The sequence below is a fragment of the Bombina bombina genome, chromosome 4 (genome assembly GCF_027579735.1).
Source record: "Bombina bombina isolate aBomBom1 chromosome 4, aBomBom1.pri, whole genome shotgun sequence".
NCBI lineage: Eukaryota > Metazoa > Chordata > Amphibia > Anura > Bombinatoridae > Bombina > Bombina bombina.
In genome coordinates this window covers 1,140,303,161-1,140,317,627 of record NC_069502.1, presented here as the reverse complement: position 1 = coordinate 1,140,317,627, position 14,467 = coordinate 1,140,303,161, and the positions used below count along the sequence as shown (strand labels likewise).

General features: G+C 38.0%; 1 protein-coding gene across 1 annotated transcript in view; it reads left to right on the top strand.

Moving 5' to 3' along the window:
• Positions 1 to 13,801, top strand: part of RAB3GAP2 (RAB3 GTPase activating non-catalytic protein subunit 2) — a 470,453-nt gene extending 456,652 nt beyond the window's left edge. Inside the window, 1 exon segment of the mRNA XM_053712514.1 lies at positions 11,996 to 13,801. Within this exon segment, the coding sequence (XP_053568489.1) occupies positions 11,996 to 12,139 (144 nt within the window). The 3' untranslated portion in view covers positions 12,140 to 13,801.
• The last annotated feature ends 666 nt before the right edge of the window (positions 13,802 to 14,467 follow it).

The following is a 14,467-nucleotide window of genomic DNA, read 5'->3' as shown; positions in this document are numbered from 1 at the left end:
TCATCATCCAGGCGGCGTCTTCAATCTTCATCCATCTGGAGCGGAGCCATCTTCAGACGAGCCGACGCGGAGCCATCCTCTTCTTCCCGACGACTAACGGCGAATGAAGGTTCCTTTAAGGGACGTCATCCAAGATGGCGTCCCTTCAATTCCGATTGGCTGATAGGATTCTATCAGCCAATCGGAATTAAGGTAGGAAAAATCTGATTGGCTGATGCTATCAGCCAATCAGATTGAAGTTCAATCCGATTGGCTGATCCAATCAGCCAATCAGATTGAGCTTGCATTCTATTGGCTGATCGGAACAGCCAATAGAATGTGAGCTCAATCTGATTGGCTGATTGGATCAGCCAATCGGATTGAACTTCAATCTGATTGGCTGATTCAATCAGCCAATCAGATTTTTCCTACCTTAATTCCGATTGGCTGATAGAATCCTATCAGCCAATCGGAATTGAAGGGACGCAATCTTGGATGACGTCCCTTAAAGGAACCTTCATTCGTCGTTAGTCGTCAGGAAGAAGAGGATGGCTCCGTGTCGGCTCGTCTGAAGATGGCTCGGCTCCGCTCCGGATGGATGAAGATTGAAGACGCCGCCTGGATGATGACTTCTATCGGATGGAAGACTTCTTCAGCGCCGCCTGGATGATGACTTCTGCCGCTCCGGATCTCCTCTTCGGTTCCATCGGTGGTCGGCTGGCAGAAGACGACTCAAGGTAGGATGATCTTCAGGGGGGTAGTGTTAGGTTTATTTAAGGGGGGTTTGGGTTAGATTAGGGGTATGTGGGTGGTGGGTTTTAATGTTGGGGGGGGGGGGGTTGTATTTTTATTTTACAGGCAAAAGATAATGATAGTGTAGTGTTAGGTTTAATTGTAACTTAGGTTAGGATTTATTTTACAGGTAATTTTGTATTTCTTTTAGCTAGGTAGTTATTAAATAGTTAATAACTATTTAATAACTATTCTAACTAGCTAAAATAAATACAAAGTTACCTGTAAAATAAATATAAATCCTACAATAGCTACAATGTAATTATTAATTACATTGTAGCTATCTTAGGGTTTATTTTACAGGTAAGTATTTAGTTTTAAATAGGAATAATTTATTAAAGTATAGTGTAGTGTTAGGTGTAATTGTAACTTAGGTTAGTTTTTATTTTACAGGTAAATTTCTCTTTATTTTAACTAGGTAGCTATTAAATAGTTAATAACTATTTAATAGCTATTGTACCTAGTTAAAATAAATTGAAAGTTGCCTGTAAAATAAAAATAAATCCTAAGATAGCTACAATATAATTATTATTTATATTGTAGCTATATTAGGGTTTATTTTAAAGGTAAGTATTTAGTTTTAAATAGGATTCATTTAGTTAATAAGAGTTAAATTTATTTAGCTGTATTTAATTCATATTTAAGTTAGGGGGGTGTTAGGGTTAGTGTTAGACGTTAATAATTTTATTACAGTGGCGGCGGTGTAGGGGGGGCAGGATAGGGGTTAATAAATTTATTAGAGGTGGCGACGGTGTAGGGGGGGCAGGATAGGGGTTAATAAATTTATTAGAGGTGGCGACGGTGTAGGGGGGGGCAGATTAGGGGTTTATAAGTTTAATATAGGTTGCGGCGGGGTCCGGGAGCGGCGGTTTAGGGGTTAAACTAGGTGCGGCGAGGTACGGGATCGGCAGGATAGGGGTTAATAACTTTATTATAGGTGGCGGCGGTATAGGGGGGGCAGGATAGGGGTTACTAGGTATAATGTAGGTGGCGGCGGGGTCCGGGAGCGGCGGTTTAGGGGTTAATACATTTATAAGAGTTGCGGCGGGGTCTAGGAGCGGCGGTTTAGGGGTTAATAACTTTATTTAGTTGCGGGGGGCTCCGGGGGCGCCGGTATAGGGGGTAGAACAGTGTGCTTAGTGACAGCTTGTCAATAAAGCTGTCAAAAAGCCAAAGAGCAGCGAGATCGGATGAGTGATAACTATCACAGTCCGCTGCTCATCGCCCCGTACTTGGTGCACGGCTTTTTGACAGCTTTTTTGATAACTTAGGCGAACGTATTCAGGTCCACGGCGGCGATGGTAGGCGGGCGTATTGGACCAGCGAAGGCAGGTAAAGTAGACGGCTTGATAACTACCCCTCTAAGAGTGTGTGTCCTTCTCCAGTATACACCTTTTATGTTGCTCTGCAAAGGTTTTTCAGAGGACGGATCTGTAGATCTTAATGATCATGCAGTCTGGAAAGTTCAAGGAGCACAAGGAGTTGGGTCTCCTCTGGAGACGAGGTTACCTATCTTAATCTTTGGATCTCAGTCATTTGACTATATAGGAGGTGTCTCAGACTTTATTTTGGGCTAAACAGTATCAATGTTTTCTGTAAGCAATTTGTGTTCTGTGAGCATTTTCCTTCCAAGAATTATAGCTTGAATCAAGTAGTCCTCTACTGTAGTCCTTCTAATAGATCTTGCTTAACTACGCTGATCTTAGCATGCAGACTTGATTCTCATGTCAAACTCTCTTCCTGGGTTTTTCACTCAGTGCCAGCACCTATTGTTCAGAGTCTGCTTTATAATACTCATCTTAAATCTCAGAATTGATGACAGTGGAGTTTGATCTCATTTTAAAAGCACAGACGTTTTTTTTTCTGACACTGTCATCTTTTCTGTGTTACAGGCCAGAATGTTATTAACATGAAAATGCATCCTCAGAATATGTGAAAATGATTTGTACAAATTATTTTTCTTGTTTAGTTCTTTTCTGCTTCCATTGAGTATACATTTTCTTAGCTCTGCAGGGTCCTCTCCTTCAACCATATATAATATATATATTTTTCTGTTTTTAAGAAATCATTTTTTTAAATGCATCTTCAACTGAGTCTTCATACTACATATGATTTCTTAACTAAAGTTGTTACTTCTATAATTTATTCCAATAAATCATTGTTTCCTTCCTTGTGTCCGGCTCCTTTTATCTAAGGAGTAGCTTCTCTATAATCTAGATGTGGTTTTATCCACAGGCTTCTAAGGTTTTCGGTCAGAGCTCACTCTAGTTTGTATTTCTTTTTGGATCTCGTTGGAGCAGAAGCTACTGCAGCAACCCTAACTTATTAATCAAGTCTTTTTCAGTCTTATTGAATGTGGTTAGGTTGCTTTCAAGAAGTATCAGATCTTTCCACTAGATCAGTTGCTTTCTCGTGAGTAGTCCAGATAAGGTATCTTGGAATAGTGTTGCAAGGCTGCAACGTGGATTTCTACTGCTTTATATTGTTCTTCTGCAGAAGCATTTGTTGGCAGGAAAGTACTTTCACGTCTGGCAAAAAGAAACTGCCTTGTTCTATCCCACCCTTTCCATGACATGGACTCACAGCTTGAGTATTAAATCCCACACTTCATGACTATGTGGACTCTCATCATCAAATGAAAGAAAACAAAATGTATGCTTACCTGATGATAAATTATTTTCTTTCAGGATGACGAGAGTCCACAAGCCCCAGGTTTGGCAACAGTCATTTATTTGTACCTCTATAGACCCTGCTTTATCTTTCCTACCTATCTGTTCCTCTTCTCTGTAGGGAGGGGAAGTGGGAGAGATTAAAATATCTTTTTTTTGGGGTTCTCTACCGCCTCTTAGTGGCGGAAACTCAACCCCACACATCATGGCAATGTTGGCTCTCATCATCCTGAAAGAAAAAAATTTATCAGGCAAGCATAAATTTAGGTTTTTTGCACTGGAATGTCCCTTTAAAGGGAAGTTAAATTTAACAAGGTGTGTTGAGCAAAGTAAAAATGTATACTTCTTTTTAAATAAACTTTAATGATGAACGCACACAGGTGGTAGGAATGTTCCATTTGCATAGACACATAAGATGTTTCTCAACTATTTGTCATGTGGGTGGACAGTGTGTTGCCAATGGAAAGATTCAGGAGTGTTACGTGGGATCATTGCTTCACTCACGTTCATCCTCCAAAAATTTATGAAAAATAAAAAAATACATTAATTTTTCTTGCGCTTGATGCTGATATATTTACATCTTGGGTAGCAAATGGAGAATCTTAAGGAAACCCTTGTTAATTCAGTGAGATTTTAATCACTTTATATTTGCAATAAATATTTATCCTTTAGATATAAAGCTGTATAATGTTGATAGCAAACCTGGGAAGAAATGTTAAACCAGTTTTAATTTATAATAGATATGGGTACAACTATATGACTTTCGTTTAGCCTATTAAATCGTAATGCTAAAATTATGATACAGATAATATTTCCAAAAGAGAACTAATATTTATGGCTTTTAGTTTGAGGACATTCTGCGTTTTCAATTGGTCTAGAGGGAGAAATACATTTCTTATTCCAAATACAAAAATATAAGGTGATATTCTCAGCCCTGTAGACAATTATTTCATTTAATTATCCTGCCCAACCTCGCCACTGCTAGCACCTCTAACTGTTTAAAGATTTAATTTCAGATGTCTGGGCCTAGCACATAATTCTAAAAAAGAAAAAAAATGCCTTATTGAATTCAAAACCATGCAAAAAAATAATTTTATCAAATTCTCAAAAGAACTCCACTGTTCCAGGAAAATTCACAAATGCTTTATTGTAAAGCTCTGAAACTGACATCACTATTATGGTTACATTCTAGTGTGGCTTCCTCAGAGTTATGTGACTAAAGTTTAAACTAGTTGCATTTGTCTAAATAAGTTGTATGTGGTGATAATATGTTGTCTTTTATATCTGCTATAACTGCTGTGTTTTTACTTACAAATGCTTTTTCTGCAATGTTCCATTTAAACAGTTTTCAATAAACATAAGCTAATATATTGTATTGTTAATATTATTATTATTATGCTTAATGTGTCTGTCACATATTGCTGAAAATCAAGCCATCTTAGTAATGTTTGTGCTCCTAGTTAAACTTTAGTTTATTAAGTGATTTATTTCTGATTAAAGGGACACGACTATAATGAAGGGGATCCAAAATGTCAATTATGTTTTAGCTAAATTTGAAAACAAATGGACATAAATTACTGAATAAATGTCTGATTCCTGTATTAAATCAATAAAAAAAAACAATTTATTAAGATTATGGAAATGGTTGAACATTCTGCCCCACCAACCTAAAACTTCACCAGCCGCCCCTGGTCTAATGCCACCACTGGCACTGGAATCCCTTTGTATGACATTCCAAGTCTCTACACAACCTTTCATGTTTGTATCTGGTTGAGTTTATAATGATAGTGGTCTCCATCTATCCCAGTTGTATAGAAGGTACAATACAAAACCATTCATATCTTCATATGGTCGGCTTTAGTTTAGAACCAAGAATATAGAATATTTTGTCACAGGGAGAGGAAACAATTTATATTAATAACTCATTGTGTAGATGATTTAACAGATCTAAACAAGTCAGAAGGCTTGCTTTTCCTACAGGAAACCTCTGGATACACTGTTTCCAATGCAGCAAAGGATTCTGGGGATTCACCTCCCCATAATTTTAAAAGTTGTTGTATTTCACCCAGAAATCAACTTCACCCAGCAGTGATTCAGACCTACTCCCAGCTGATGATTGGCAAAAACCACGAAACAGCTGTCTTGTGATGGTCTGAGTCACTGTACTAACCCTAGCTAAGCTTAAAAGCTGTGTATACAGCAATGCTATAGCGTAAAGGGAGTCTGCGTAAAAGCAGCTGAAGTAAAAAAGTGAGTCGTGAACCTCATTTGCATACCGTACCCAGAATCCTTTGCTGCATTGGAAACAATGTATCCAGAGGTTTTCTGTGGGAAAGGCAAGTCTTCTGACTTGTTTAGATTTGTTAAATGATCTACACAATGAGTTATTTTAGAAAACATATCTCCAGTTTGTACACACTACCCTAATAAAGATTCACACCCCTGTGTTGTAAGGGCAGAGCCAGCTCTGATTTGCTTTACTAACCTCCAGTAATCTTCCAAACTTTGTGCTTGTAGATTGAGGAAATTCTAAGATTGGTATCTCGTTGTCTTATTGAACTGAACAATCCTTATTTTTTTTATTATTGTAGGAGTCACTTTTTTCAAATATAGGGTAAATGGGTTTCAATTAAAACTCGAAAAAGGACCCAAACAGCAGATACTCTTTATAAGGAAGAACATAGCACACTTTCTCCTTTCTATAAACTAATACAGTCTGGACTCTACTGTTAGAGGAAGTGGAGATACGTTTAAAAAGCTTTGACTTCAGGAAGTCTTTCCTAGTAGGCTTAAAATTAGCGCTACGGGGCGGAGCCTATAGCTGTTGCGGCAGGACGTGTTTTGAAGAGCTCCTGGTCTTAATCGGCTATTTTAGAGTTATCTTCTAACGTTAACTTAATATTCTTTTTGGCAAATTAAAGCAACACAACCCTGTGTTGCTCGAGAAGAGTCTAGGAATTTCTGACATAAAACGATCCTGCCTATGCTCCTCAGCTAACTTCACTGCGACTAAGCACGAGGTTGAGAGGCCTTCATTGTCTGACTGTCAGTGCTGTTAGGGCTGCTGCGTACATATCTCCCCAGAACCCTGGGTTACCAAACCAGTTACACTATAACTGGACAGTTCTTTGTTCTCAATCATTGTAATTTGCCATTTCTAACAGTTATAATACACGAGGCTAAGTGACTAGAAATGACTACCATGGAGGCAGTCGATAGATGGGAGTCCACAATATCTCAGCTGATTACTAAGCACTTTGACGCACTGGAGCACAGCATATCATTATTCTTTCTGCGCCACAAGACTACAATTACGCCACCCCTATGTGACTGTGAAAGAAACAACAACTCTGATGCAGAGCATAGAGAGCAGAGTGCAGACTGATCCACATTCCCAGTTGGGAGGTAGTGACTGGGGGTTAACTGCACTCTCGGAAGGTAGCACTATTCCTATTGTCCCTTTTGTGGGTAAAAAAAGTAAGTTCCATGACCATCAAGCTGTAAGCTTTGCAGACACAGCCACTGTAACAAGCAAGTACCATTGCTCTCAGGGAGACCGGGCTGTACCTGGTTCCGTCTACAAGAGCAGAAAATCTAAGATGCTCCTACAGGGTCTTTTTGATCACATAGAAGATAAGACCCCACAGATTGCGGTAGTGGCATACTACGTACCTGAAGATACCAAGATAAACATCCAGCACAGCTTTATACCTACTGTCTGGATACTAGGCACCATCTGGACCGCCACTACTGAAAATCTAAGAGGTGACAAGAGATGTTTTTCCCCCATCCACACGCTTTGGGTCCCAGCTGTATACATCATGTTGGAAGGGATTTGCTGTGTTGGAGGTCTGGAGTGGAATGAACTTCACAGAGAATACAACAAACCATGCTACGATCTCTCCTGCTTGCTGCGCCTAAGGACTTTGATCCACAGGAGGACTTTTTGTTTTATAACTGAACACTTCACCCCATATTTTCTCCTGTCCTCATATAAATAACAGGATGTGTTTTTGTTTGTTTGTTTGTTTGGTTTCTTTATTATGGTGGCTCAAATACCCAATGTATGTACCAGTATCCTATGCGTAATGTATGGTGTACTAATTGAGGGATGCTACATTGCCGGTTGTTGTGAAAAATTGTCATTGGCGTGCCTACTCTCCCAATTTCTGCAATTATTTCATTTTTATACATATCTCAGAGTGCTGCAGCTTTCTCTTATCAACTAATTGTATGTAGAATATCCCATGCTAGTGCTACTCCCACTGATCATATAGCAACTACTCAGCTTTATATGGTAGACATTACGTTACGCTTATAATAAATTCCAAGTAAGGATATCACAGATTAGCTGTAACTCTCTTCCCATTGAGCAAATCTATGGCCTTTCCAGCATGCACTGAATAATATTCTGGATTGTCTGTATAGGGCATAGTGAACTCTCCAGCCACACAATGTTATTTAGAAACGTTCTTTCTATGAGCAACATGATAAAAAATGCAACCCTTTTCATTCCTTCTCCCCATATACCAGGTTGACTGTACTTATTCTCATATGGTTTTATATTTGCTAATAAGTTGAATAGTAATCTCCCCATATATCGGGTTGAATGGCCTTACTCTCATATTGTTATAAATTAACATATGTTATATGACAGTAATGCAACAATAATTGCATACCTCCCAACTGTCCCGATTTTCGCGGGACAATCTCGGTTTTAGGGGTCTGTCCCGGGTTGCTAGCCATCTGTCCGGCATTGCCCCATGCATTTAAAAAAAAATGTTTTAATATTATTGGGCCCATACTCAGAAGCAGCTGGCTTTTCTCTCCCAGGGTTATATACCTGTTAGATTCCTTGTGGAAAATGAATGGTGTGTGGGTTAAGTAGGAGTAAGAAGGCTGTATACCTTCTGACCTCAGGTAATGGTGACCTCTAACCCCTGGTAGTGATGACGTCTAACCCCTGGTGATAATACTAGCATGCCTTCAGTTTTATACTATGAGCAGTGCAACAACATGGTAACGAACAGTGGCAGCCTCAGACTGCCAGCTAATGTGCTTGCCAACCCCAGGACCTCATACAATGAGTTACAGATACCCATATATGATGTAGTGTGTGTCTATCTGTATCTATAAGTGTGTATGTGTGTGTATCTGCATGTATAAGTGTAAGCTGTGTAGTGTGTATGTGTATCTGTATGTATAAGTGTAGGCTTTGTAGTGTGTGTTCATGTATAAATGTAAGCTATGAAGTGTGTGTATCTGCATGTATAAGTGTATGCTGTGTAGTGTGTGTTCATGTATAAATGTAAGCTATGAAGTGTGCATATCTGCATGTATAAGTGTATACTATTTAGTGTGTGTGTGTGTATCTGCATCTATAAGTGTAAGCTATGTAGTGTGTGTGTGTATCTGTATGTATAAGTGTATGTTATGTAGTGTGTGTGTGTATCTGTATGTATAAGTGTATGTTATGTAGTGTGTGTGTGTCTGCCTGTATAAGTGTATGATACATAGTGTGTGTGTGTATCTGTATGTATAAGTGTATGCTATGTAGTGTGTGTGTGTATCTGTATGTATAAGTGTATGTTATGTAGTGTGTGTGTGTATCTGCATGTATAAGTGTATGCTATGTAGTGTGTGTGTGTATCTGTATGTATAAGTGTATGTTATGTAGTGTGTGTGTGTATCTGTATGTATAAGTGTATGTTATGTAGTGTGTGTGTGTGTCTGCCTGTATAAGTGTATGATACATAGTGTGTGTCTGCATGTGTAAGTGTATGCAATGTAGTGTGTGTATCTGCATGTATAAGTGTATGCTGTGTAGTGTGTGGGTGTATCTGTATGTATAAGTGTATGTTATGTAGTGTGTGTGTGTATCTGTATGTATAAGTGTATGTTATGTAGTGTGTGTGTATATGCATGTGTAAGTGTATGCTATGTAGTGTGTGTATCTGCATGTATAAGTGTATGCTGTGTAGTGTGTGTGTGTATCTGTATGTATAAGTGCATGCTGTGTAGTGTGTGTGTATCTGTATGTATAAGTGTGTGTATTTGCATGTATAAGTGTAAGCTATATAGTGTGTGTGTATCTGCATGTATAAGTGTATGCTATGTAGTGTGTGTGTGTGTGTATCTGTATGTATAAGTGTGTGTATCTGCATGTATAAGTGTATGCTATGTAGTGTGTGTGTGTATCTGCATGTATAAGTGCATGCTGTGTAGTGTGTGTGTGTATCTGTATGTATAAGTGTGTGTATCTGCATGTATAAGTGTAAGCTATATAGTGTGTGTGTATCTGCATGTATAAGTGTATGCTATGTAGTGTGTGTGTGCGTATCTGCATGTATAAGTGTATGCTATGTAGTGTGTGTGTGCGTATCTGCATGTGTAAGTGTATGCAATGTAGTGTGTGTGTATCTGTATGTATAAGTGTATGCTGTGTAGTGTGTGTATCTGCATGTATAAGTGTATGCTATGTAGTGTGTGTGTTTATCTGCATGTATAAGCGTATGCTGTGTATTGTGTGTGTGTATCTGTTTGTATAAGTGTGTGTGTGTATCTGCCTGTATAAGTGTATGATGTGTAGCGTGTATCTGTATGTATAAGTGTAAGCTATGTAGTGTGTGTGTATCTGCCTGTATAAGTTTATGATATGTAGTGTGTATCTGCATGTATAAGTGTATGATATGTAGTGTGTATCTGCATGTATAAGTGTATGATATGTAGTGTGTATCTGCATGTATAAGTGTATGATATGTAGTGTGTATCTGCATGTGTAAGTGTATGCTATGTAGTGTGTGTGTATCTGCATGTGTAAGTGTATGCTATGTAGTGTGTGTGTATCTGCATGTGTAAGTGTATGCTATGTAGTGTGTGTGTGTATCTGCATGTGTAAGTGTATGCTATGTAGTGTGTGTGTGTATTTGCATGTATAAGTGTATGATATGTAGTGTGTATCTGCATGTATAAGTGTATGATATGTAGTGTGTATCTGCATGTATAAGTGTATGATATGTAGTGTGTATCTGCATGTGTAAGTGTATTCTATGTAGTGTGTGTGTATCTGCATGTGTAAGTGTATGCTATGTAGTGTGTGTGTATCTGCATGTGTAAGTGTATGCTATGTAGTGTGTGTGTGTATCTGCATGTGTAAGTGTATGCTATGTAGTGTGTGTGTGTATTTGCATGTATAAGTGTATGCTATGTAGTGTGTGTGTATATGCATGTGTAAGTGTATGCTATGTAGTGTGTGTGTATCTGCATATGTAAGTGTATGCTATGTAGTGTGTGTGTATCTGCATATGTAAGTGTATGCTATGTAGTGTGTGTGTATCTGCATATGTAAGTGTATGCTATGTAGTGTGTGTGTATCTGCATATGTAAGTGTATGCTATGTAGTGTGTGTGTAAGTGTATGCTATGTAGTGTGTTACTGTACATTTTTGCTAACTTTAAAGGCCAGAATCTAGAATATTAATGGGGAATGAAGAGAGCAGTTTTAAAGAACTTATTATTTAATGTCCAATTAAGATAAAAATATTTAGCACTGTCTCTGCAAAGGCTAATTAAATACAGAGCTCACATAGCTACTATACCAGTGGTTTGAGCTTGTGTTTGATTTGCTGCCTAAGAGTATTAAAATTTATGACTTTATTTAGAATTTTATTTATATTACTTTGGTCTTATGATTTTTTTAAGCCACGCCCCTTTCACATTTTTGCCGCAAGCGGGGGTTGTCCCTTTTTTGAATTATGAAATATTGGGAGGTATGTAATTGTATTGTCTAAGATAGTAAGGTATGTCAGAGGCAGAAGCTGTTTTAATTACTTGCTATCCATAGTGATCGTGTGATGCTAATGCATATATATTAAGCATGTGTTATATGACAGTCAGACGATAATAATCACACTGACTAAGATAGTAGATTGTGTTGGGGACAGAAGAGGTTACAAAGTTAATATGTACTGTGTTTTTAATTTCCATACATAGCTTTATCTTGTCTAGTAGTACTCCTACTCTGACCTCCTACATTTATTAATTATACCTTCAGCTATGTCCTAAGTTCTATGTTTGACATTTAAGCTAATTGATTTTAAAGTTATCTAAAATCTTTGAGAGTAGTAGTTGTCAGTCATTACAGTAAAAATACAAAACAATGTGCGTTTTTCATTAGAGATCCAAAAGTGGTCTCCTTTGTTGGTATCAACCTGCACTAGCTTGTTTTATTTAGCGTGGAGGCCCAAGAGTGGGCTCGTTGACCATTTTGGAGGTGATTAGAGTATTAGGCATACTTACTGCATATCATGTTCTTTTCTCTTTTCTCTAGGAATGCATATTGTCAATTATAATGTTATGTCACATGCTGTCTGTATTCCAATACTGCTAATGTGTTACACTATTCCTTATTGTATGTATGCCTTATATCAAACCTCAAATAAAAATATTAAAAACAAATTTAAAAAATTAGCGCTACGTTCCCAGCAGTAAAGAAAATATTTAACGATACATAAATATTGTAAATCACAATTATCTATTTTTTTCCCATCTTTCTAGGACCCTCAGGATCTTCAAAACACAAATGTGCCAATTGGAATAACTGCAAAACTGGTGGATAAAGTAGTTGAACTGTTGCCAGAGAATCACGGGCAGTACAGCCTTGCATTGAACCTTATAGATGCTGTTGACGCAATGTCTTGATTAGGACAATCTCAGGGCAGGGATTTTAGTGGATTAAGTTGATTAACCCGTTTGCTGCCACAGAGGGCTGCAATTTTCTGCAAAGCCAGACGTTTCTGCCTTCTATGGCATCTAAGTGGTTAATGCATGGCACCTGCTAAACATGTTGTGTTATATGCTATTTCCAGAGAAAAACACAGTTATCCTGTTAATGTTAGAGCTGCATTTGTAATTAATCAATCCTTTTTTATTTGGCATTCTTAACCAATCAGAAGATGTTTTACCTGTATACGTCACTAAATAATATGCAAACTTATGTGAAAAGTTAAGAGCAACTGTTACATTATGATCTTTATTTATTTCTACAAAGGATTTGTAAAATAGCAGAGTATTTGCACTTCAATATGAACATATTCTAAAGATGCTATAAAAATAAACGTACAGTGAGAAAGCCTAATATGTATTTTTTCATGTACTGTAATTTGTCAGTTTAGGGTTAGAAGTAGGTTAGTGTGCCCAGTCATGAAATCAAAGTGCTCTTAGTTCCACTCAGGGCTCGTACATGGTAAATGACACTCCATTGCCAGACCAGAGGAAGAGCTTAAAGGGACGTAAAGAAAATGTTGTTAGATCTATGAAAAAGCAGCAAATAAACATTTTAAAATATTTTTTGTACAAGTGTGATCAATGACCTCATTTAGAAATAATTTAATGCATTTTAAATGCCCTGTTTTAGATGCCATAAATAAAAAATACTTTGTTTAAAGGGATGTGAACGTCAGAATTGAACTTTCTTGGTTCAGATAGAGTACGAGAGAGAGACTTTTCTGTGTACTTCTTTTGGCAAAACGACACATAGGTAGGCTCAGGATCAGCACTGCTGGGAGCATGCTGGTGATTGCTTGCTTCACATATGTCTCCTGTCATTGGCTCATCAGATGTGTTTAACTAGCTCCCAGTAGCACATTGCTGCTCTGGAGCTGACTTTACATATGTGTTCTTTGCTGGGGTTAAACTTAGTTAAATGCATGGAATAGTGCAATGTTAAAATGCTGTAGCACAGGGCGTTTTGTTTTTGCACTTCTGTCCCATCTAAAACATGTTAACTCTGTGTAAGACCTCCCTACTGCTCGTGTTATTCTATGATGCCTATTCATTTAGAGAGCGGTCTCTTTTGGGATTCAGATAGAGCATGCAATTTAAAACAACTTTCTAATGTATTTCTGTAAATGTTGTTCTCTTGGTATCTCTTGTTGCAAAGCAGGGACAAATGCTTAGGAGATGGTCTCTTTCTGGAGCACTAAATGGTAGCAGTTCTGCAAGAGCACCAAATGGCAGCACTATCCCTGCTATATAGTGCTCCAGATGCCTACCTAGGTATTTCTTTAACACAGAATATCATGAGAACAAAGCAAATTTAATGATAGAAGTAAATTATTTATTTTTTATGTTATGCTCTGTCTGAATCATAAAAGAAATAATTTGGGTGCATATCCATTTTAACACAGGAATTAGAGTGATTCCATGCACTAAAGAGAAATCTTATATTGACAGGTGCTTGATTAAACAGCTGCAGCGTGTATTGGCCATGTGGTGTGTCCCTTTAAATGTAACCAGGAACTATTGTAACCTTTAGTGAATATAAACTGATATCTGTGTTTTTAATAAACCATTATATCTCAATCACTCAGTGCTGTGGTTTGTTTGAGAATTAGACACACTTGGTTCCAGTGCACTGTGCAGCTTCTCATTACAGCAGTGACTGAACATATTAAATATCAATAACATTTGATTTTTTTAGATGGGTTCAAATGTTGTTACCCTTCATCTAGGTCAGGGATGAGCAATTGGCAGTCCAAGGGCTTCATGCAGCCTCTGCACTAGTTCTTTCTTCCCCCTAGAAAACCAGAACTAGCAATGTGTGCCATTTTTCTTTCCAATGGCATGGAGAGTCCACAAATCCATTCTAATTACTATTGGGAATTCAACCCCTGGCCACCAGGAGGAGGCAAAGAACACCCCAGCAAAGCTGTAAGTATCACTCCCACTTCACATAAACCCCAGTCATTCTTTGCCTTGTACATCAGGAGGAATTGCGAATATGGTGTCTGAGTCTGAAGATATTTAATCCTTTTATGGGTAGTTTCCCTGCAAGCAAGGATTGGGGCTATACTATGTCCATGTAATCCTTTTTAGTAAGAGTTGTGGTGGCTTTTAGCAGTTGGAAGACGGTGAGGTAGTCCTTGCTTCCCTTCCAACATTTATGCTACCCCTATATAGAAAACCAGGTTTGGTTACTCTGCTTTTCTTTTTCAACAGGTCCTTGTCAGAGGTCGGCTGAGTCTGTCA